The sequence below is a fragment of the Notolepis coatsorum genome (genome assembly GCF_963971535.1).
Source record: "Notolepis coatsorum genome assembly, chromosome: 1".
Lineage (NCBI taxonomy): Eukaryota > Metazoa > Chordata > Actinopteri > Aulopiformes > Paralepididae > Notolepis > Notolepis coatsorum.
In genome coordinates, this window is record NC_140165.1 from 198,390,179 (window position 1) to 198,416,436 (window position 26,258).

The 26,258-nt window shown below is 44.0% G+C and overlaps 1 protein-coding gene across 1 annotated transcript in view; it reads left to right on the forward strand.

Moving 5' to 3' along the window:
- The window catches only part of myo1cb (myosin Ic, paralog b), a 149,231-nt gene that overhangs the window by 100,757 nt on the left and 22,216 nt on the right, over positions 1 to 26,258 (forward strand). The window contains 17 exon segments of the mRNA XM_084319539.1: positions 470 to 583; positions 4,833 to 4,904; positions 5,426 to 5,545; positions 6,207 to 6,280; positions 9,834 to 9,939; positions 12,548 to 12,628; positions 13,044 to 13,067; positions 13,069 to 13,151; positions 16,216 to 16,310; positions 18,174 to 18,220; positions 18,385 to 18,465; positions 20,491 to 20,596; positions 21,280 to 21,397; positions 23,760 to 23,873; positions 24,095 to 24,171; positions 24,283 to 24,351; positions 24,597 to 24,681. Of these exon segments, the coding sequence (XP_084175665.1) occupies positions 470 to 583; positions 4,833 to 4,904; positions 5,426 to 5,545; positions 6,207 to 6,280; positions 9,834 to 9,939; positions 12,548 to 12,628; positions 13,044 to 13,067; positions 13,069 to 13,151; positions 16,216 to 16,310; positions 18,174 to 18,220; positions 18,385 to 18,465; positions 20,491 to 20,596; positions 21,280 to 21,397; positions 23,760 to 23,873; positions 24,095 to 24,171; positions 24,283 to 24,351; positions 24,597 to 24,681 (1,466 nt within the window).

Genomic DNA, 26,258 nt, shown 5'->3' on the forward strand with positions numbered 1-26,258 from the left:
AAAAAACGTTCGTTCGAACGTTCGTTCGATAAACCCTGGCGAACGTTCGAACCCTAAAAACAGGGTTCGGGCTCAGCCTTAGTACCTACAGACACTAGTACCTACACAGACACTAGTACCTACAGACACTACTACGATTTGTGTGTGAGAATGTATGGTGAGAATTGAGAACTGATTTCTGTGGTGATTTAACCTGTGCTTATCAATTGCTCTGATGCACAACAGGTGCGCAGCCACCCCTGTTCCTGGGCCTAATTAACTAGACCTAAGATAAAGATAACCCTGTCTTTTGCACTTTGCAATAAGATATCAAATCCATGTAATCTTATCAAGGCCTAATCCCCTCCTCCCCTTACCTTTGGATCCACTCCTTTCTCTACATCCTTCTCTTTCTATCTTATCCCTCTCTCTCTCTCTCTCTCTCTCTCTGTCTCTGTCTCTGTCTCTGTCTCTATGTCTCTCTCTCTAGGAGCTGTTGAACATCATAGCCAGTGTGCTCCACCTGGGTAACATCCAGTTTGGTGGGGAGGACAGTGGAAATGCTTACATCGTCTCAGACACACAGATCAAATACCTGGCCAGGGTAAGACACATCGCTGGAGAGATGACATGCCATGATAATAATAAGAAAGAAGTTTATTGTGTATATTAAAGGGGGACATAACATAGTACATGATTACATGGGAGAATGACATCAACAGCACTACACAACATGGTTGGAAGACGATGTCCAGAGGGAAACAAACTATTTACATTCCTATTTACATACAGACATATTTACCAGAATCAAGAGAGTTATGTACACAATGAGCAAGAGTGAGTTGAATTCCTATTTACATATTGACAATGCATGTGTGCAGATATTGTGCAGTGGTTGTTTAATAATAGTCCACTAGGTCTTGTACGCAATAGGGAGGTGTAGTGGTTACGTCATTGCTGTTTCCGGCCAGTCCACCTCGCAAAATTGCAACGTATTTTCCCCATTGCCCATTTCTAAATTGTCTCGTTTTAAAACAAATAAAGCATGAACATTTGCATGGTGTACCTTTCTGTGCTTATTCATCCACAATCTATAGCTCAACATGAAAATATTCGCAATTAATTGTAAAGAAAAATCGCGGAATTTTATTTCAACCAAAAATGCTTAAACAATAATGTTAGTGATAGAAGGGAACTCATTTTGTGCAAAAATGGAATGCTTTCCAATGTTCATGCGGCAGAATTGTTACAATAGCCGCTAATCCATTTCCCCAATGATAGATCCCTATACGGGTGGACCTCGTGGGCGGTCCAAAGTGACGTCAGACTACACCTCCCTATGTACACCACCTAGGCCCTGGAGTAGACCAAATACCCCAAGCTCACATAATACATATTCTACTAGCCTAGTTCCTTCACAGTGGATTAATAATTGCTCAGGCCATGGGGATCAAAGTCCCCTGAAACACCCCTACGTTCTTCCTCCATTCATTGAAGTAACTTAGTAACGTGGTAGTATGGTACGATAGGTCAAGGTAAACGTGTGGCACGGCTAATGTTCAGCCTCATGTATATACATGTCGTTCCCTCAACTCAACACACATTGAAGTAGACTTGAAATACCAGCATCCAGATGAACCAGTACATCTGTCCCCGGAGGAGATCCACTCAAATACAATGTTATAGCTTACACACACACACACACACACACACACACACACACACACACACACACACACACACACACACACACACACACACACACACACACATACACACCTACACACACACAGAATCTTTATGTCCACATACATACAATGTCTAAAGGACACAAATATTATCAGTGCAATTGGACATTGTGGGTTATTCCAATAGGGTCCAGCTGCATCCCCGGAGAATCCGCTCACTGGCAACTTCCGACAGCCACAGGACGCGCGCTGATTTGCGGAAAGTACGGAAGTATCTCGAAGTACGCCCCTCCCCCTTGACCAAGCACGGTTGAGACGTGCGTTGTAGAGAGTGATTGATTGAAAACTTTATTAACAGATTGCAGAATGGGTACAATACGGTTGGAGAGAGGGTCGCGGCCTGGAATTGAGACGTGCGGTTGTAGAGAGTGATTGATTGAAAACTTTATTAACAGATTGCAGAATGGGTACAATACGGTTGGAGAGAGGGTCGCGGCCTGCAATTGATTGAAAACTTTATTAACAGATTGCAGAATGGGTATTTTTTAGCATGGTGTTATTCACCGTCAAAGATGACATAAAATAAATGTAATTGATATTCTCCATTCATTACAATCAGTGATGCCACAGATTACTTGTAAAATGCCACAACATAAGAATGGCAATTTTTTTCTCTCTCTCTACCAAATCCATTCTGAGACTGAATGAATGAATGAAAACTTTATTTAACAGATTGCAGAATGGGTACAATACAGTACGGCTCAATACACAATTGTTAAGGGGATGCAGACCAGAGAAAGACGTTTGTCTTGTTTACATCAGGGTCCCCCATTTTCAATTCATATTGAATGACAACGGACTCAGTGCGTACTCCGCAAGTTGCGCGTAACATGAATCTCTCTCTCACTTTCTCTCAAGTAGCCAAATTACACTATAAAACGAACTGGATAGTTGATTTAACTTCATGCTGAAGAGCCATTCTAAAATCAGCTATAAACGTAAAGTGGCTGTGTGCGTGCGTGTCCCATCTCCGTTTTGCATTTATAGTCATGACTCAATGAGCAATCTGAGCATTACCGCTCTATACAGTACTCCTCTAAGCAATCTGGCTCTCAGTTAACCCAACCGCTAGATAGATTAACGAATTCCATATAAATCTATAGTTCATTAACGATGCAGCAGCTGATCTGATACTGTATCCCACACACACACACACACACACACACACACACACACACACACACACACACACACGTCGTCTGTTTTGCCTCAATACTGTATATATATATTGATGCAAAACAGAATTATGTGTGTTGTGTGTGCGTGCGCGCTGCGGTGGCCAGGAGCGCGCAACAAGATGGTATACATTATGGATTATGAATAGTATATTCCACTATAGCAGTATTATATGGTGTGCTGTACATTTGAATCTAATCTAATGTGCACGTGGCCATCGCATTATAATGAGCTGGACAGGTGTGTATGTCTGTGTGGTGGTGACGTGAATGCGTATCTGCCATGCGAGACTAGACTAGCAGGCTGTAGTCAAATCTGAAGTGTCCGACGTTCTGGCTCCTCCCCCGGCTGCACTCGTCCCCCGGCTGCACTCGGCTACTCTTGTCTATTTTCGAGGCGAGCCGAAATCAATCTCGAACACGCCTACTACCGTACTTTCCGCGAATCAGCGTGCGTCCTGTGGCTGGCAGGCGCGTCCTGTGGCTGGCGGAAGTTGCCAGTGAGCGGATTCTCCGGGGATGCAGCTGGACCCTATTGGAATAACCCACAATGTCCAATTGCACTGATAATATTTGTGTCCTTTAGACATTGTGTGTGTGTGTGTGTGTGTGTGTGTGTGTGTGTGTGTGTGTGTGTGTGTGTGTGTGTGTGTGTGTGTGTGTGTGTGTGTGTGTGTGTGTGTGTGTGTGTGTGTGTGTGTGTGTGTGTGTGTGTGTGTGTGTGTGTGTGTGTGTGTGTGTGTGTGTGTGTGTGTGTGTGTGTGTGTGTGTGTGTGTGTGTGTGTGTGTGTGTGTGCGCCCAAATTGGCAATGGCAACCAAAGTTACACACACACATAGGTTGATGAACCAGACAAGTAGCACACAGCTCATGGGTACAGATAGCAGCGTCTTCTCCAAATTGCGCGGCTGCCAATAATTGCTGACACTGAGCAATATCTTGCTAACTGTTTGGCTCTTCCCTTCGGAAGACCGGCCATCTGAAGGCCTCTAACACCCAACTTATGAACATGACCCAGGCTTCCAAATATGAAAACTAAAAGTTTACAGTTGTAGCCCAGTTGTGATATGGTATGCTCTAGTCTAACAGTTGATACTTCGACATATTGGTTGTAAAGGTTTCTTCTAGAGTTAGACTGTAGTCAAACCTACAGCCAACTTCTAGAATGAGAATCTATGTTATTCTCATTAACAACAACAACATCGGGGGTGTTTGCTGAAATATCAGAGAACAGTGAATTGTCACTACACAGATTGAACATACATGGCTTCACACTGGTGTGCTTATACAGCACTGTTGCAGGTGACCTGAGTGTGGAACTGACACTGTCTGCAATCAGATCCACGATCCTATCATGCCTACAAATGTAGAGCCCTTTGTATGCATGACAACTATTGAGGATGGGAGACACGGTTTCTGTTGTCTGTTCATGACCGTGGTGTATGCAGTGTGGGCTATGACTGCCAGGGAGCCAGATGGAAAGGTTGAGCTTCGATGGTAAAACCTGTAGCCTAGCTTTTAAAGTGAAGATGATGATGCTGCGTGCGAGACAGAGTGGTCAGCGGCAGGGAGACAAGCAAGCTTCCCTTGCAGTTTAAGCTCAGTCCAGTGTTGACATTGGCGTTGTTGTTGTGACACACACACACACACACACACACACACACACACACACACACACACACACACACACACACACACACACACACACACACACACACACACACACACTTACACTTTAATACACCCATTCATCCTTACTCCAGACCATACATCATCTTGTGCATGATCAACAAGATACGATATGTCGCTATTTGGATCTGGTTATTATGTCCTGTGTCATTGCTCTGGGGCTGATATGGTTAATGTTGTGTTGTTGTGGTCAGTCATTGCTCTGGGGCTGATATGGTTAATGATGTGTTGTGTCTTCCAGTTGCTAGGAGTGAATGGATCAGTGCTGACTGAGGCTCTCACACACAAGAAGATCATCGCCAAGGGAGAGGAGGTGGGTGGAGACACGTGTGTGTGTGTGTGTGTGTGTGTGTGTGTGTGTGTGTGTGTGTGTGTGTGTGTGTGTGTGTGTGTGTGTGTGTGTGTGTGTGTGTGTGTGTGTGTGTGTGTGTGTGTGTGTGTGTGTGTGTGTGTGTGTGTGTGTGTGTGTGTGTGTGTGTGTGTGTGTGTGTTGCTAGGAGTGAATGGATCAGTGCTGACTGAGGCTCTCACACACAAGAAGATCATCGCCAAGGGAGAGGAGGTGGGTGGAGACACGTGTGTGTGTGTGTGTGTGTGTGTGTGCAGAAGAGAGAGAGAGTTATAAACCTCTTTTCATAACGAGTGTCTGTGTGTATGTCTGGTCTGGCTATGGGCAATTAAGCCCACGTTTTACACATCATGATGATGTCTTGCATAATGTGACAATTGTAGCTTGTTGTCTAACTCTCTGTAATTCTCTCTCTCGTCTGTCTATCTGTATCTCCCCCACCCGTCTCCGTCTCTTCTTCTCCTCTGTGTGTGTGTGTTCTCTAGCTGATGAGTCCGTTGAACCTGGAGCAGGCGTCTTCGGCCCGCGATGCTCTGTCTAAGGCTGTGTACGGACGCACCTTCACCTGGCTGGTCAACAAGATCAACGGCTCCCTGGCATACACGGTACACACACACTGATCACTAAGGTCATGCTCAGCGGTAGTATACACTCTCTGAAACTATGTGTTAAAATAATACAGAATGTGTTACTAAACTAACTATACACATGGAGTTGTTACAGGTGCGATGAAAGGCAACACATTGTGTGTTAATAGCAACACCATTTGTGTCATTTATTTAAACACGTGTATGTGTTTCATTAAGGACATCCCATCCTGTGTTATTTTAACACACCCTTCAGTTGGCAATTTATTTGAGGGGATAGGTGTGTCGTTTGTCTTCCACAAGGGGATCAATAAAGGCATATCGTATCTTATCTTATCAGGAGGAGAAAGTAATGCATGGAAACTTATTTTACTGCCTTATGCTGTCTAGCTCTTCCAGTGTACCAGAGGGCCACCTTGTGGATATTGCATGGTATTACAAGTTGGCCAGGCAATGTTTCCAGCTGGTAGTTGGCCTAAAATAGTATTTCTGTTACATGATAATTATTAGGTTTGAGCCTAATTTTGCTTCAAGCTATGCATTTTCCCTAATAGATACCTGCTGTCTATTCTGAGTTTATTATTTCCCTCTATGTATATATCATACTACTTTATGGGTGTGAATTCAGCAATTCTGCATTGTCAGATTTTACTCTTTTGCTATCTGTTGGTTTTTCCAGGATGACTCCTATAAGAACTGCTCTGTCATTGGACTGCTGGATATCTATGGCTTTGAGGTCTTCCAACACAACAGGTGAGATGAAAACCATATACGTAATATTTTAAAGTAGATGGATTTTACCCATGCTTCTGTTACCCATGCATTTATACATACATTTATATATAATTTATAATGATACAGCATGATATTGAATGTGCTCCATGGCCTCTATTGACTATAATTCACTAGGTGGAAACAGGGTGGAAAGGAGTCCCAACCTGAGCATGACATAAGAGCAAAATGGCCACCGTGTGAATATGGTGGATAGGCTCAAACCTTTAGGTCAAGGAATCAAATTAAATGCACCCAAAATCTGATGTTTTCCTAAAAAAAAAATCTGTTTTGTACACAAAGGCATGTGTATGAGCTGTTCCTCCTTCTCTCATGGTGTAATATAGATGGATAGATGGATAGATAGATAGATGGATAGATGGATAGATATTATTTGTCCACTTTCATGGAAATTTGTCTTTGGCTTCACCATGGTTGCAATAAACAAGACAACAACACAATAAAAAACACCACACAGGGACAAAAGACATTGGCCCAAAACAGCCCAATACATAAACAAAAGAGAAACAACAACAACAAAAAACACGGACAGAGCTTCAGATACCTAACCAGTACCATGGTTACAATTTAAATCTAAGAATTCATCAGAGCAATGGCATGTGGGATGAAGGACTTCTTAAATTTTTGGGGGCTAGAGGAACTATACAGCGCCTTCCAGATGGAAGCATGTCAAACTCACAATGAAGGGATGCAAAGGATCAGACAATATTATTTGCTGAGCGTTGTCCCTATTCCGAAATACATATAACTCGGACAATTATTTTTGTGGTTTCCCTATATCAAGTTTCAAGTTTCAAGTTTCTTTAATAGTTGTCATACAGAAGTACAGAATACTTTCATACAAAATGCTTCTTACTGTTACGCTCCAGAGACTGTGCTAGACAAGATAGTATCAAATAACATAGTATAGCATGTAATTTAGAAGAAGAAAATGAGGTCACAGTGTTCAGTATAGACATATGTACAATGTTCTGAGTTACCATATAATATACAATACTATGCAGTGTACTAATGTACAGTACTATATAGTGCAAAGCAGAAATGGGATGAGGTACAATTTAGGTACAATTTACAGTAAGGTGTACGAGTTGTAGTGCAATCCTTCATCAATAAATATAAAGTGTGGGGAGTGGGTGCTACAGTGTGTTTGTTTAAAGTGGGTGTGTGCTATAAAGTGTGTGGAGTGGGTGCTACAGTGTGTTTGTTTAAAGTGAGTGTGTGCGTGTGGATGTGTGTGCTATGTGCGTTTGGTGGTTGTTGTTGTTGTGTAGTGTTCATTGTTCGTTTAGCAGCCTGATGGCCTGGGGATAGAAGCTTCTTCTGAGTCTTTCTGTGCTCGCCTTGAGACTCCGGTATCGCTTGCCTGACCGCAGCAGTTCAAAGAGGCTGTTTTTTTTTATTCTTTTTTTAATATCTTTTTTTCCCCCTCCTTTTTTCCGATCCCCACTGTTAGTCGTTATGCCAATTCCCAACCCCCTTCCTGGTTGTTGCGCACCCCCCCTACTGTTGGTCCGGGAGGCCGGAGACTATCACATGCTTTCCTCCGACACATGTGCAGCCAGCTGGCAGCCAGCCTGGCAGCGCAGACTCTCACTGGGAAAGTGTAACGTGTGGAAGGTCACACTACCTCTGTCCAGATCCTTCCCTCGCTGTGCAGGCGCCCCGACCGAACTGTAGGAGTCGCTGTTTACAACGACCAGGACCCACCCACCAGCTTTCCCACCCCTAACACTGCCAATTGTGTTAGTATGAGCGACCAGCCAAGCTGGTAGCAACGCCGAGAGCTGGGCTCGAACCCAGCGTCTCCTGCGTTGGTGGCGAGTGCCTTGCCCACTACACCACCTAGCCGCCCTTTACTGGCTATGTTAACAATCCTTGCCAATTTGTTCTTATTCTTGGCCCCAAGGTTTCCATACCATGTTGAGATATCAAACGTTATCACACTTTCAACAAGACTTTTGTATACCAGCTCTAGAATATCCCTACTTACAGAAAAACTATTCAACTTCCTTAGAAGATACAAGCAAGTTCAAGTTTCAAGTTTCTTTAATAGTTGTCATACAGAAGTACAGAATACTTTTATACAAAATGCTTCTTACTGTTACGCTCCAGAGACTGTGCAAGACTAGATAAGTATGAAATAAAATAACATAGTATAGCATGTAAATTAGAAGTAAAAAAATGAGGTCACAGTGTTCAGTGTAGACATATGTACAATGTTCGATGCAGAATAGACGTAACTGAGTTACCATATAATATACAATACTATGCAGTGTACTAATATACAATACTATATAGTGCAAGGCAGAAATGGGATGAGGTGCAATTTAGGTACAATTTACAGTAGGTGTACGAGTTGTAGTGCAAATCCTTTATCAATAAATATAAAGTGTAAGTGTGTTTGTGTGATCTAAAGTGTGGAGAGTGGGTGCTGCAGTGTGTTGTTTGTTTAAGTGAGTGTGTGCGTGTGCTGTGTGCATTTGATGGTTGTTGCATAGTGTTTATTGTTCGTTTAGCAGCCTGATGGCCTGGGGATAGAAGCTTCTTCTGAGTCTTTCTGTGCTCGCCTTAAGACTCCGGTATCGCTTGCCTGACCGCAGCAGTTCAAATAGGCAGTTGTTCGGGTGGCTCGAGTCCTTAATGATTCTCTTAGCCTTCCCCCTGAACCGCTTGTTGTAAATGTTCTGGAGGGTGGGGAGCCCCCCTCCAATTGTGCGTTCGGCTGAACGTGTCACTCTTTGTAGTCTGCTTCGGTCTTGTGCAGTGCTATTCCCAAACCAGGAGGTGATGTTGCCAGTCAGGATGCTCTCTATTGTACATGAGTAGAAGTTCCTAAGGATCTTCTGACTGATCTTGGAACTTCCTTAGGCGCCTGAGGAAGTAGAGGCGTTGTCGTGCCTTCTTCACCACACTGTTAATGTGTGTGGTCCATGTCAAGTCCTCGGATATGTGGGCTCCGAGGTACTTGAAACTGTTCACTCTCTCAACCGGTGCCCCGTCGATGCTGAGGGGGCTGTAGTCCTTGACCCCCGACCTCCTGAAGTCCACAATCATCTCTTTTGTTTTGCTGACGTTCAGGGAGAGGCAGTTCTCCTGACACCACTGTGACAGATTCTCTACCTCTTCCAGGTAGGCCCTCTCGTCGTTGGCAGAGATCAGGCCCACCACTACTGTGTCATCAGCAAATTTGATGATTGTGTTGTTGTTCCGCTGTGCTACGCAGTCATGTGTGAACAGGGATAGAGGAGGGGGCTCAGAACACAGCCTTGCATAGCTTTCTTGAATATGTATTCTGTGTTAGCTATAAATCTCATGGTGTTATCCAAGAATATTTAAAATGTTCTACCACTTCTACAGACTGACCATTTATTGAAACTTGTTGGCTTGGATTTAGCAGGCTACTGTTGCAGCTGATAGTCAGCTCTTTGGTTTTACTAGTATTTATGACCAGTGTGCTGTCTGTACACCAGTCGATCAGCTCACCAATATGTCTATATATTCTACCTGGTTCCAGTTTTGAACAGTTCTGTATCAACTACTGCAATGAGAAGCTGCAGCAGCTGTTCATCGAGCTCACACTGAAGTCGGAACAGGAGGAGTACGAGGCTGAGGGCATCACGGTCAGATATATACCTTCACTTCTCCATTCTGTCCTGTCACTTATTCTGCCTCTTCCCCTGTCTCCCTGTCTTCTTCCTGTTTTTACAAGTCTCACTACCCTTCCCTTACTAACAAGTGTCATGGTATTTCCACACGAAAAGTGTCATGGTATTTCCACACGAAATGTGTCATGGTATTTCCACACGAAATGTGTCATGGTATTTCCAAGAAGAAAGGTGCATTATTTTTTTTTTATCCACTTTTTCTCCCATTTTCTATATTTTCTCCCATCCCAATTTCGTATCATCCAATTCAACCCTCCCCTGTCACGGACGCTGTTTCTTGCCTCCCACAAGCCGGCTGCAATGTGGACTAAGTCATACATAGCACAAGTCCCCTCCGGTACTTGAGGTAACAGCAGTCGCATCTTTTCACCTGCGCAGCTCGATCTCTGTGGCGAGGAGTAACGCGTGGGAGGCTCACGCTGCCCCCGACACTTCCTGATTCTACTGCGCAGGCGCACCAACCGAAAGAAAGGTGCATTCTTTTTGTCACTACGATGATGATGATGATGATGACATTTTTCACATCATTCAAATCAATGGCCACCTTGAGAATGTATTGTTTCCGAATACCAAATGTCATAACAACAGTCAAGTCAGTTACGGCTCTGGAGCTTATCAAGTGATCAATATGTGCCCACTTTCAACGTTGGAGTCGACTCTGCTTAACTGAGATAATGGCAGTCTGAGACACCACTACCTTCTAGTGATGTCTGATATTATCGGCCGATATTGGCATTAAAATGTGATATCGGAAAATATCGGTTTTCACATTTAAATTTTTTATTTATTTTTTTTTACATTTCTATAATCTTTATTTAACCAGGCAAGCAAGTAAGAACAAATTCTGATTTTATTTATTTATCAAAAGTATGCATAATGTTGTGTGAATTCCACAACAAGAGATATGTAATGTTAATTACCTGAAATTATTCCGTTTTTTGGGGGGGGAAACCCTGCATATATTGGTATCGGTTGATATCGGTATCGGAAATTAAGAGTTGGACAATATCGGTATCGGTAAAAAAGCCAATATCGAGCATCCCTACTACCTTCCGCTCTTGTCTTTACACCTAAGATGAGATGAGATAAGATAACATTTACATTTGACATTTAATACTAGATAAGATAAGATATTCCTCTGTTTATCCCCATGGGGAAATGCAGGCGTCATAGCAGGAGGGGGGCAGGTCTAGCAGGAGGGGGGCAGGTCTAGCAGGAGGGGGACAGGTCTAGCAGGAGGGGGACAGGTCTAGCAGGAGGGCGACAGGTATAGGGGGGACAGGTCTAGCAGGAGGGGGACAGGTCTAGCAGGACGGGGACAGGTCTAGCATGAGGGGGACCAGTATGGGCAGGGCAATAGTAGAAAGACATAAATATAGGCAATAAAACTTGATCTGAATATAAAAATATGAGAACAAATAAAACTGTTTTTTTTGTATTTTCCTCTCTCGCCCTCCCCCCTCTACCTTTCCTCCATTTCTTTCATCTTCCCTCTTTCTTCTTTTAACTATGTCATTATATCATACTCAGTCACTTGAATGTCCCCAGCAGAGTGACAGCATGTAGGAGCAAGTTAGATGTAGCACCCCTCCTCCTGCTCATCAAAGAACCTATTATAATCTCACATATGTTCTGTGGGCTGAGAGTTGTGTGCCATTCCTGTGGAAATGATGTGGTGACATGGTCATCGCTACAACAGGCCTGTGGAGGTCTCTGTGTGTGTGTGTTCGTGTGTTCACATGCAGGGAGTGGGGGAGTAGAATGCCTGCCTACCAGGATTCCTGCCATTCTGTGGATGATTTATTTCATAGCCATTCAATTATATTAGTAGTTAATTTATGTGTGTATGTGTATGGAGGTTATTTAAAGGTGCTGTAAGTGGTATTTCTTGTTAAAATAAGTGTTACATAGCTCTACATTTCAACAACCATCACTGATATAGAGTGTTTGGTCAGTAACATGGGTCTCCCAGTCCCTCCACTCTGCAGTAAACGGAAAATAAATGGTCTGGTATCTCATTCCCACTTTATCCAATCAGGAGAGAGATAACCCTAGATATTTGTACTTATTTCAAGAAATCTTGCCAAGCCAAATGAGCTTACTTATTATTAGTAGATTATCTTACTTTTTTCAAGGACACATTTGCTTATAACTAGTTTTTATGTCTTATTTTTGGCAGACCTCTCCTGATTGGAAGTGGGAACGGGATACCAGAATTGTCTTTGTTGTTGTCACTGTTACTGACCAAACACTGACCAAAGAATACCACTTACAGCTCCTTTTTAAGATGCAGCTATGTACAACATTACATTGCACCGGTTTATACTGTAGCTACAGAGCTAGTTATCATCTGTAGTTCCTGGGCACTAGTACACAGCAAGAGTAAGACTAAACATCGTTAACATAGAATGGAATGTTCAGGTTGGATGTGGCGACTATCGGCACGTGCGCCTGGCAGATGGGTTGTGGTTAGTTGCTTTTCGAGGCAAGGTCAGTCTATTCCAAATGATTCCAAGTTATTTTCTAAAGATCTCTAATGTGATTTCTTCCTATGTGTTTCCAGTGGGAGCCGGTGCCCTACTTCAACAACAAGATCATCTGTGATCTGGTAGAGGAGAAGTTTAAAGGCATCATCTCCATTCTGGTGAGGAGGCCATCTTCTCTCAACCATCTCAACCCTTGTTTACATTAAATATGCCGGCTCCCATTTCCTGTTAATATCTAACTACTTACAGTATATGACATACCTGTACATACATATACCTCATTCTCTCCCACTCCTCCCTCTCCTTCAATATATCTCCTTCTATATCTCTCTTCCTCTATCTCTACTCCCTCTCTCCTCCTCTATCTCTCCTCTATCTCCCCTATCTCTCCTCCTCTGTCTCTCCTCTTCCATCTCTCCTCCCTCTCCTTCTCTATCTCCTCATCTATCTCTCCTTCTCCCTCTGCTTTTCTATCTCTCCTTCTCCCTCTGCTTTTCTATCTCTCCTTCTCCCTCTATCCTTCTCTATCCCTTCTCCTCCCTCTCTCGTACTCTACCTCTCCTTTCATTTCAGGATGAAGAATGTCTGCGGCCAGGCGATGCCAGTGACACCCGATGCCAGTGACACCACCTTTCTGGAAAAGCTGGAGGACACTGTCGGAGGACACGCTCACTTTGTCACGTTCGTTAAAGCCCCCTATTATTACCTCCTCTAATTATGTCGGGAAAATGTATATCTATAGACTGGTGTATTTTTCGTCCACGAAAAATGGAGCCTCTAATAAATATTATTGCTCAAGACGTAAAAGACGCATAAAACATAGACGCTTATTGTTATTCTGAGATGATAATTCATCTGTATCTGGATAACCGAGGCACAGATTTTGTCAAGGCAGGTAGCATTATGTCGGGAAAATGTATATCTATATCTGGAGCCTCTAATGTGCTCTCTCTCTATCTCTCTCTAGACCGGTATATCTCTCTCGATAGACTCATTGGTTGCGCTTGTGACCGAGACGGACTTTCGGAACCTTCATTTGGGCGAAATAAATTATACGTTTAATAATAAGTAAGACGACGGATAATGCCAACATTAAACCCCCCGTGGCCGTCAGATAGACTCATTGGATGCGCGTAATGTAGGATAGACCGGTCTATCAAGAGAGAGAGATAGATCAGTCTATTAAAAATGATTAATTAACGGGAACAATTTAAATAAATAACGTTAGTTATCTCTCAGCAGGTGCATAACATTACTTGTCCAATCTGTGGTAGTGAATGTATTGTAGTGATCCATCGTGTAGTAATGTCAGGAAGAATGAGAAGAGGTTGTATTCGTATATATGGTGGTTTAATTCCAGCTCAATATGGGTTTTACAGGTTAAATACTTTCCCTTGTAAATGTAATGCACAACACCGCTACCTGCTAATACGCTCGCTTCACGACAACCTAACGTCTGGTCTGTCCTCCCATATCTCCCTCCGGGGGGAAACAACAACACCCCCAGCTAAACAGAGCCACACATATAGCTTATTATACTGAACGGTCATGTCTGGTGTGGGGTGCTAAGCGAGCGACAACTTAAAGGATAACTCCACTTTTTTTTAAATTAGCTTATTTAACATCTTCCCTGGAGTTAGACAAGAAGATACATACCTTTTTTGTCTCTGTGCGTGCATTTTAGCTTTGGGAATAGACGCTCCGTTAGCATAGCTTAGCTTCATCACTGGAAGTGGGGGAGGACAGTAGCCTTACAGTGCCTTACAGTGTATTTCAAGGTCTGACATTGACCAAACTTGATATGCATGACCTTGGTGGGCTCTAGGTCAACTCCTGAAAAGGGGGTCAATGTCAGACCTTGCAATCAAAAGTTAGGGGCGCACTGAAATTATGGCAAGGGTTATTAGCCCCCTAACTTTTGATTGCAAAGTCTGACATTGACCCCCTTTTCAGGAGTTGACCTAGAGCCCACCAAGGTCATGCATATCAAGTTTGGTCAATGTCAGACCTTGCAATACACTGTAAATCACTGTAAGGCTACTGTCCTCCCCCACTTCCAGTGATGAAGCTAAGCTATGCTAACGGAGCGTCTATTCCCAAAGCTAAAATGCACGCACAGAGACAAAAAAGGTATGTATCTTCTTGTCTAACTCCAGGGAAGATGTTAAATAAGCTAATTTAAAAAAAAGTGGAGTTATCCTTTAACCCCCGAGCTCGCGCTCATGTACAGTACACGCAACAAATACCTCCCGCGCATGCTCAGACAAATACCTCCCGCGCATGCTCAGACAAATACCTCCCGCGCATGCTCAGTGTTGAATACCTCCCGCGCATGCTCAGTGTTGAATACCTCCCGCGCATGCTCAGTGTTGAATAGACCTGTCTCAAACCCTGCCCCTTTTCTTGATCCTCCAATCACAACTGTCGCTTACCTCGGACAAACTTGGTTTGTCCGAGGTAAGCGACAGTTGTGATTGGAGGATCAAGAAAAGAGGGCAGAGTTTGAGACAGGTTTGGTTTGTCCGAGGTAAGCGACAGTTGTGATTGGAGGATCAAGAAAAGAGGGCAGGGTTTGAGACGGGTCCATTGACAACGAAAAGAGTTCAGGAGACAAACGACGTCTAACCTGACTGTGATAATAACGCAACGTTCTGAAAAGTGAAAATGAAACGTTCTCCTGTCTTCCCTTTGTGTAACTTCAGTCTACAGTTCAGCCCCATGTAACACTTTTTTTATCTTACTTTTTCTCCCCCTTTTTTCTGTATTTTTTTTCCCATCCCAATTTTTTAGTTATGCCAATTCCCTTCCTGGTCGTTGTGCTGCGCATTTCCCCCCCACTTGCCGGTCTAGGGAGGGTTGATAGATACTATCACATGTCTCCTCCGATACATGTGGAGTCAGCCAGCCGCTTCTTTTCACCTGACAGCGAAGACTCTCACTGGGGGAGCGTAACACGTGGGACTCACACTCACACTACTTCCCCCAGTTCCCTTCCTCGCTGAGCAGGCGCCCCGACCGACCTGTAGGAGTCGCTGTTTACAACGACCAGGATACACACCCCACCGGCTTCCCACCCGCTAACACTGCCAATTGTGTTAGTATGGACGACCGACCAAGCCGGAGGTACCGCTGACAGCTGGATTCGATACCAGTGTCTCTGCGGTGGTAGGCAGGCGCTTAGTCCGCTGCGCTACCCAGCCGCCCTCCCCATGTAACACTTCTGGTGTGGTTTTATGACCATTAAGATCTGGTGGTAGACTGATCGGGTGGTAGACTGATCGGGTGGTAGACTGATTGGGTGGTAGACTGATCGGGTGGTAGACTGATCGGGTGGTAGACTGATCTGGTGGTAGACTGATCTGGTGGTAGACTGATCTGGTTGTAGACTGATCTGGTGGTAGACTGATCTGGTTGTAGACTGATCGGGTGGTAGACTGATCTGGTGGTAGACTGATCGGGTGGTAGACTGATCGGGTGGTAGACTGATCGGGTGGTAGACTGATCGGGTGGTAGACTGATCGGGTGGTAGACTGATCGGGTGGTAGATTGCACAATTTTGAGAGACATGAAAATCATCACTTTGAAACAAAGGACAGATACATAAACTATTACGGTACACATAGATTAGACCTGTTTCTATAAGTAATATACGGATACATAAACTATTACACATAGATTAGACCTATTTCTAGAAGTAATACACGGATACATAAACTGTGTGTGTGTGTGTGTATTTTCCCTGCAGTCACAAGCTGGCTGATGGAAAGACCCGTAAGGTGATGGGCCGAGATGAGTTCAGACTGCTGCACTACGCTGGAGAGGTCAACTACAACGTCAATGGTGTGTGTGTGTGGGTGGTGGTGTGGGTGGGGGTGTGTGTGTGTGTGGGTGGGGGTGTGTGTGTGGGTGGGGGTGTGTGTGGGTGGGGGTGTGTGTGTGTGTGGTGGTGTGTGTGTGTGTGGGTGGGGGTGTGTGTGGGTGGGGGTGTGTGTGTGTGTGTGGGTGGTGGTGTGTGTGTGGGTGGTGGTGTGTGTGTGGGTGGGTGTGTGTGTGTGTGTGGGTGGGGGTGTGTGTGTGTGTGGGTGGGGGTGTGGGTGGGGGTGTGTGTGGGTGGGGGTGTGTGTGGGTGGGGGTGTGTGTGGGTGGGGGTGGGGGTGTGTGTGTGGGTGGGGGTGTGTGTGTGGGTGGGGGTGTGTGTGGGTGGGGGTGTGTGTGGGTGGGGGTGGGGGTGTGTGTGTGGGTGGGGGTGTGTGTGTGGGTGGTGGTGTGTGTGTGTGTGGGTGGGGGTGTGTGTGTGGGTGGGGGTGTGTGTGGGTGGGGGTGTGTGTGTGTGTGTGGGTGGGGGTGTGTGTGTGTGTGTGTGGGTGGTGGTGTGGGTGTGTGTGTGGTGGTGGGGGTGGGGGTGCGTGTGGGTGTGGGTGGTGGTGTGTGTGTGGGTGGTGGTGTGTGTGTGGGTGGGGGTGTGTGTGTGGGTGGTGGTGTGTGTGTGGGTGGGGGTGTGGGTGGGGGTGTGTGTGTGGGTGGGGGTGTGTGTGTGGGTGGGGGTGTGTGTGTGGGTGGGGGTGTGTGTGTGTGTGTGTGTGTGTGTGTGTGTGTGTGTGTGTGGGTGGGGGTGCGTGTGTGTGTGTGTGTGTGGTGGTGGGGGTGGTGGTGCGTGTGTGTGTGTGTGTGGTGGTGGGGGTGGTGGTGCGTGTGTGTGTGTGTGGGTGTGTGTGGTGGTGCGTGTGTGTGTGTGTGGTGGTGGGGGTGGTGGTGCGTGTGTGTGTGTGTGGGTGGGGGTGGTGGTGCGTGTGTGTGGGTGGGGGTGGTGGTGCGTGTGTGTGGGTGGGGGTGGTGGTGCGTGTGTGTGTGTGTGTGGGTGGGGGTGGTGGTGCGTGTGTGTGTGGGTGGTGGTGGGGGTGGTGGTGCGTGTGTGTGTGTGTGGGTGGGGGTGGTGGTGCGTGTGTGTGTGGGTGGTGGTGCGTGTGTGTGTGGGTGGTGGTGCGTGTGTGTGTGTGTGGGTGGGGGTGGTGGTGCGTGTGTGTGTGCGCATGAAAGCATGTTTATGTCAGGCCAGGGGAGTAAATTAACTTTCAATTCAGGAAATTGATGTTATTAAATTTTTTATTAAAACGGGAAGGTTATCATACTAAAACTATTGAAACAGGAAGGTTATCAATCATACTAAAACGATTGAAACACGAAGGTTATCATAATAAAACTATTGAAAGGGGCAGGTTATCATACTAAAACTATGAATAAATAATTGAGAATGAATGATCCATCAATTGCAAGTACATTTCTGTTTCAGTTTAGGCTACATTTTAAATTGATTGCCCCCCAACGTGTGTGTGTGTGTGTGTGTGTGTGTGTGTGTGTGTGTGTGTGTGTGTGTGTGTGTGTGTGTGTGTGTGTGTGTGTGTGTGTGTGTGTGTGTGTGTGTGTGTGTGTGTGTGTGTGTGTGTGTGTGTGTGTGTGTGTGTGTGTGTGTGTGTGTGTGTGTGTGTGTGTGTGTGTGTGTGTGTGTGTGTGTGTGTGTGCCATCATTAAGAGGAAGCTAGAGCTGGAGGGCAGAGTGGGAGGGAGGGAGGAGGGAGGGCGAAAGTTCAGTGCTGAGACCTCATGTCCTTGGTTATTTGGAGGTGGTTGTCATGGTGATGGAGATTACTCCAGGTCAACTGTACTTGGCCGGAACACACTCTCACATTCTACTCTCCCCCTCAGGATTTTTGGACAAGAACAATGACCTCCTCTTCAGGAACTTGAAAGAGGTGAGACTGAATAAACTGAGACTGCTTTATTATAATAGTAATAATAATAATACTCGTCCTCATCCTAGTGACATATTGTAGTCCTAGACATACAGATAGACACTATAATATATAATTATATAGGCATGTTAAGTATGAAATGTTATGTTTGTGTGACTGTGCAGGTGATGTGTATCTCGGAGAACAAGATCCTCACCCAGTGCTTCGACAGGGACGATCTGACGGACCTGAAACGCCCAGAGACGGTGAGACACTGTCCTGTGGGTTTCTCTCTCGGTCATGGCAATTGACCCATCTCAAACCCTGTCCTCTTTTCTTCATCTTCCAATCACAACTGTCTGAGGATCAGGGAAAGAGGGTGGGGCTTAGTTGAGATAGGTAAATTAGAAAATGTTCTGTACTTAGAAGACTCACTCACTCACTCACTCACTCACTCACTCACTCACTCACTCACTCACTCACTCATACTGTCTCTCCCCTCAGCTTGCACTGTGGTTACAGCAGTCATTCTCAGTCAAACACACACACACACACACACACACACACACACACACACACACACACACACACACACACACACACACACACACACACACACACACACACACACACATTGACAGAAAGATACACATGCACACTTATATATAACAGTGACAGATTGGCCTTCTGGCAAGATGGGTGAATGCCACAAGGTCCACACCAACTACTGTATGGGCTATGGGGCGTTTTGGGTCACACAAAAATGTAAACGACGAACATAAGTTTACATAAAAAAAAACATTTAAATAAATTTGTCCTTAATCATTTTATTTTAAATAACTTATTTCAGCCCAAAACATTTGATACCTTTTATGTTTGTACTGCCTGGTGGCTAATGTTAGACTGTCAAGTGAAGGATAAATGTTTTTCCATAATTTAAGTGCATTATGATCAGGGAACAGAATATCTGTGGGCAATCTGGAAGCCTTCATGTACAGAAAGTGCAAGTTATGGTACTGTAGCTGAACAAGACACCCTGAAGTTGGATTCACACAATGTGATGATGGTGTTGCAGGGGAAAGCTAATACACGTTTGCCAAGAATATGGTAAGCCTGTATTATTATTATGTAATATTGTGTGATATGTCATATTTATTGTAGCTATAAAGCTGGAAGAACGCTGAAAGTTGAGGAATTACAATAAGCCCAGTGCCATTTAAAATACATTTGAGCATGCCATGTGGATTATAAATGTGTACATCTGGAAGTTGTTCTGATGTGTTGTAGCAGCCACTCTGGCATTGTGTTTGCTGTTGTAGTCAGCTTTATAGTCCTGCACCTGTACAGCCTGTGTGCCATTGCGCAACTGGAAGTCTTTCTAGGTGTGGTTTCTTACCAGTATAACACCTTTCATCTAATAAGTTCTGTCAACTTTGTGTGCATTCATCAACATTGAAAGAAGGAGCCATGAGTGTCTTTTCTCTTCTTATATATATTTTAAGGCAAGGGTGGACAATGCACATTCTGGGTACCATTAATTGCCTTGTCAGCCTTAACCTGAAATGGATTCATCTGTTTTGCGTTGGACCAGTGTCTTGGTTATGTGACACAGGACATCCCACCACCTTACTGCTGTGTGTGTAGTGCCATGGGTTCCTAATTTTTGTGTGGTTTGTGAGAAACGGGGGTTGCTTATCAGATTGGAAATTGGGTTGCTGTGCCAGGGTCGTGTTTTTGATCCCTGTCCTTCACCACTTACAAATCATGACCTCTTGGACAAACATGTTTTCTCACGCCGAGACACAGCCATGTTGTTGTGTCTCCCTCTGTATCGTGTGGGCACTGCAGTCTGATGGGGAATCTCTGCCGTATCCCACATGTAGAGGAATGCCCTGACACTTCTGTGCCCTTCAGTCAGACACACACGTCACGGACACACACACACGCACACACACACACACACACACACAAGATGTCACAGGCTGGCGAGATTCAGTCACAGTCCAACACAGTAGATCTAGTGTTCCCTGCGGTCTCCCGCCACAGTACTCGCTCCTCTCCTCTCCTCTCTCCTCTTTTCTCCACTTCTTCCATCACTGGCTGCACCTTGGTCGCAGTCTGTTTCAATCACAACCTTGCTGTTCTCTTTTCGCTCCTTGATCTCTCTCTCCATCCCTCCGTCTCTTCTCTCTCTCTTCCTCTGTTAATCTCTCCCATCCCCTTGTCGGGTGACTTAACTTTTTTTGTAATCTTTTTTTAATCTCTTATCTTGTGTGTGTCTGCCCCTTCAGGCAGCCACCCAGTTCAAAGCCAGTCTGGCTAAACTAATGGAGATCCTCATGTCTAAGGAGCCGTCGTACATCCGCTGCATGAAGCCCAATGATGCCAAGCAGTCCGGTAAGGAAAGCTCCATCTGTTCAACATGGCACAGAACTTAAAGAGGAGACATTTGTACAATGTTTGATCTTTTTTTGTGAAGTTACATTTACTTCTGTCAAAATCAAATATGTATATGTGCATAATTATAATGTATTAGTAATTAAATAAATAAATAGATAAATAAATATTAAATAAATAAATACAATTATAATAAACCTAAAGTCAGTACAAAACACTTATACTGAACTGGAAAATATGAATATTTCATTTCACTCTTCAAACCGTGACAATTATTTTAGTTTTGAATGTCTTCTGTTTTGACTCAATTCAACCAAAACAAACTGTGTTGAGATCGTTTTCAGTGGTGTCAATGGTTCCAGTGTAACTCTGTGTGTGCGTGTGTGTGTTTTGACCTGTTCTTTGTTTTTCTTGACACATAGTCTTTTGTTTGCTGCATACTGTGTATCTCTGTCCTCAGTCACTCCTACACTGACTGTTTAGCATTTACTGGCTTTCTCACATTCCTTTTGATGGAAGTGTTGAATCATTATCATTGTTTTTTTCCCTAGCCTGTATATTTTAAAATATTTCTAATAATGTTATTTTGCTACGTTCCCCACCGCCACACTCTGCATTTGTTCTTTCTAATGCTGTTTTTCTGTTTTTTTCTGTCTTTTCCTCCATTTACCCCCCCTCTCCAGGGCGTTTTGATGAGGTGTTGATTCGCCACCAGGTTAAGTACTTGGGGCTGATGGAGAACTTACGAGTGAGGAGGGCAGGCTTTGCCTACAGGCGGCGCTACGAGATCTTCCTACAGAGGTACCGCACCCTCTATTTGTACTGTAGTTGCGACCAAGCAGTTAATATGAGTTGGCCTATCCGTCCCAGAAATGCTTTTAAGAACATGCTGTTTGTTACAACATTGTAGATGATACAGACACAGGATCTTCCGCAGTGATATATATTGGTCTGCTGATACATCACAACAAATATCACACCAATCGGCCACATGGTGGCACTAGAATAAAAAGGTAACATTTTTAAAAGCCATACCTCAGACTGACCTTGACCATTTGCACAGCTATCCGTGTTCTACAACTGATCAATAGATAATTGCATAGATAATGGCTACAGTGCTTTGTATCAATGTGGAACGCCCTACCCAAAGCTGTAAAGGAATGTGAATCACTACCCACTTTCAAAACCACTCTCAAAGAACACCTATGGGAGACTGCTATTCGAAACTGGCCCCTGTAAATATCCTAACCCAACCCCCTCCAATGTACAGTAAATGACCAAGTATGGTTTTGTCAATATTCCAATGTACAGTTTTTCTTGTACAGTGTCCCCCACCCACCCCTCCTACCCAACCCCCCCACCCCACCCACCCCACCCACCCAACCACCTCCAATGTACAGTTTCTACGTCAAATGTATATACTCTCTTTTCTGGACACTTTTGTATCACAAACAGTACTGTATTTGCAAATCTGGTATGTCATAAGTGTATAGATGTAGCAGTACTGTCTATCTGTATGTCGTGTATGTCGTATATGTTATGATGAATTGAAAATGGGGGACCCTGATGTAAACAAGACGAAAGTCTTTCTCTGGTCTGCATCCCCTTAACAATTGTATGTATTGAGCTGTACTGTACTGTACCCATTCTGCAATCTGTTAATAAAGTTTTCAATCATTCAATCAATCAATCAATTAGGTTGAGGCACATATCAAGAGAGCACGAAACTATACGAATGGGGGGTTTCCTGTAGGTATTGGTCACAGCTTATCATGAATTACTGCTTTTTTAAGGACAGTTTGCAGTCAGTCACCTTTCTTTAGTATGTAATCTTCACCTTTCTTTAGTATGTAATCTTCACCTTTCTTTAGTATGTAATCTTCACCTTTCTTTAGTATGTAATCTTCATCTTTCTTTAGTATGTAATCTTCACCTTTCTTTAGTATGTAATCTTCACCTTTCTTTAGTATGTAATCTTCATCTTTCTTTAGTATGTAATCTTCATCTTTCTTTAGTATGTAATCTTCATCTTTCTTTAGTATGTAATCTTCACCTTTCTTTAGTATGTAATCTTCACCTTTCTTTAGTATGTAATCTTCACCTTTCTTTAGTATGTAATCTTCATCGATCACCTTTCTTTAGTATGTAATCTTCACCTTTCTTTAGTATGTAATCTTCATCGAAACATAAGGACAGGAGTTTCTGATGTCACACTTCAGACTGAAGTGTTAGTCTGAAGAAAGGGATTGGGATTCCACTAAGAAGCTGCACATCATCTCTATACATGAATACGTGGACTGAATCACACACTTATTAGTAGTGGATTTAATTTAATAAAATTTCAAACCTTTATTTAAACTCGAAAGGCAACTGAGGGTTCCCTCATTTACAGTCATGCCATGTGTGTACAGTACATACAGAAATAAGCAAAAAAAGGCATATAAAATCATAACAATAAGACGACAAGGCAAGGCAAAAGTAAGGATAACAAATCAATTAAAACACGTACAACTTGATGGTTGGAGGTTTTTAATTCTGCAACAGAGGGGAGAATCATCTCGAGCTTTAAGGACTGTTGGAGTTCATTCCATGAGCTAGGCCGCTAGCGGCATCATAGCAAAATTACAGAGTGATATACAGAGTCCAGGGATTTAAGGGTTGAGGCTGCAGCATGCCTATAAATTACATCACTATAGTCAAAGACTGATAAGAAAACTGCCTCGACAACCCTCTTCCTACTAATCAAAGGAAAGCTGGTTCTGTTTCTGTATAGGAAGCCAATTCGCTGTCGCAACTTGGATTTAAATGTACATTTCTCATCGAGCCATGCACCAAGATATTTATATTCAGTGACACGCTCAATGCTAGAACCACTGTACCAATGTTTCTGGCTCTAGTAAACAGCATACATTTAGTTTTACTACCACTGAGAACCAATTTAAGTTTAATAAGAGCTTCCTGGAGGGTAATAAAGGAAAGTAGTACGTTCTCAATGACCAATTGTATGGATTCGGCAATACAACACACAACAGTATCATCTGCGTACAGATGGGCTCCGGATGGGAATCCATTCCAAATGAATTATCGGTTGGAAATGAGCATTTTTTAGAGACATTCATCTACCTATGTAGTTACTGGACAGTGTACTTGTCTGTTCTGTCAGGTACAAGTCGCTGTGTCCAGACACATGGCCTAACTGGCAGGGTAAGCTGGCTGATGGAGTGTCCACACTGGTCAAACACCTGGGATACAAGCCTGAGGAGTACAAGCTGGGCAGGTCAGTAACCCACTCAACATACACAGCAGCAACATGTTGTCAGTCTTACAGACGCTTTGTGGGTGGTCGTCATGGGCCCTATGGTAACCTGCCTAAAAGACTACAATAACCTTCAATTGAAGTATAAAAAAGAAAACATTAAATAAATACTTTTATGTCTAAAATACATAAATAAAATATAGAAATTTGTCTATGAATTCTATCTTGTTGTTATTTCACAGATCCAAAATCTTCATCCGTTTCCCAAAGACCTTGTTTTCCACAGAAGAAGCACTAGAGACCAAGAAACACAGTCTTGGTGAGAGCGGTAGACACAGTAGATGATCTAACGTTCCCAACATAGATGGAACCAGACCTCTGAAAGTGAACCTCTCTCTCGCTCTCTCTCTCTCCTGTTTCTACTCCATAGCCACCAAACTACAGGCAGGATGGAAGGGCTACAGCCAGAAGTCCAAATACCAAAAACTCAGAAACGCTGGTGAGAAGGACTGCTTTTGTGTTGTTGATTGTAATTTAAACTATGTTTAAATCAGTATGGTTAAAGGTGTTAACAAGTCACCTAAGTCAATAGATTCTGTATGTGATCGATATGCGAGTGATGGTGAACTGATTGTGGTTATGAGATACACTATACTAACTTTGATAGTGAACTACAGTGTAACTAATGGGCACTTCTCGAAAGAGCAACATCTAAGTGTCAACTTGACCTCCGTCTTTCCTCAGCCATAAAGATCCAGGCGTGGTGGAGGGGAATCCTCGCCAGGAGGAGAGCACAGCGCAGGAGGCAGGCTGCCGATACCATCCGCAGGTACTTACTGGAGCTGGCCAGCAGAGGGCATACTGTACCAAAAAGCTGTTAGAATATACTGAATGGTTGAATGAATGAATGAATGAATGAATGAATGAAAACTTTATTTAACAGATTGCAGAATGGGTACAATACAGTACGGCTCAATACATACAATTGTTAAGGGGATGCAGACCAGAGAAAGACGTTTGTCTTGTTTACATCAGGGTCCCCCATTTTCAATTCATAGTGACATTTATGACATACACAACATACATGACATCATGACATTTATGGCATAGGGACATACATGACATACAGGTATATAGTACTGTTACATTTGTGACATATATGATATGCAAATATACAGTACTGTTACCCATAGATCCTGACAGAGAGTATATACATATGATGGGGAGGAGACTGTACATTAGGAGGGGGTGGGTGGGTGGGAGAGAAATATACATACGGTGGGGAGGAGACTGTACATTTGGAGGGGGTGGGTGATTGGGAGAGAAATATACATACGGTGGGGAGAGAATATATATACATACGGTGGGGAGGAGACTGTCTATTAGGAGGGGGTGGGGGGGTTTGGACATTTACAGGAGCCAGTTTCGAATTGCAGTCTCCCGTAGGTGTTCTTTGAGAGTGGTTTTGAAAGTGGGTAGTGATTCACATTCCTTTACAGCTTTGGGTAGGGCGTTCCACATTGATGTGGCATAATTGCGAAACGTGTTTAGTCCCTTGTTTGAGCCGAATCTGGGTTTAACATGATTTGTGGAGCTCCCTCTGGTGTTGTGATCGTGGTATTCACTGACCTTTGGGAAGTATTTTGACATGTACATGGGTACCTTGGTCGTGTAGTGTATCTTGTAGACCAGGCCCATTGCAAGTTGCTGTACTCTGTCGTCTACTCTAAGCCATCCTAGGTTGTCAAAGTGGGCAGGGGTGAGGTGGGTTCTAGGAGTAAGGTCAAGCAGTAGTCTGACCAGTTAGTTTTGAGATGTTTGTAATTTTGTTTTTAGCGCCTTTGAGGTGCTTTGGTACCATGAGGTGCAAGCATAGTCGTAGTACCCTTGAATGAGTGCTCCTGCCAGAGTCTTCAGGGTATTCTTGTTTACCAGAGAGGAGATCCGGTACAAGAATCGAGTTCGTTGGTTGACTTTTTTTTATTACATTGGATGCCATTTTGTCACAGGAAAGATTAGCCTCTAGGATGGAACCCAGGTAGGTAATTTCATCTTTCCTTGTGACAATATTGTCACCCACTGTACTCGTCGGTCTTGCCGAGTTTGTTATTTGAACCGAAGAGAATGGACTCTGTTTTACCCAGGTGTAATGATAGTTTGTTGTCGGCGAGCCAGGTGCAGATTCTGCCGAGTTCTGAGCTGAGGGTTTTTTCAACCTGTAACTTGTTCTTGTCAGAGACCAGCAGGGCTGAGTCGTCCGCGAACAAGAACAAGTTGCAGTCACAAGCTGACGACATGTCATTTGCATAAATTAGGAACAGTAGCGGTCCTAGTATGCTTCCTTGTGGAACACCACAGCTCACTGTGAGGGGGGGGGGATAGAGTACAGTTTACCTCCACCATCTG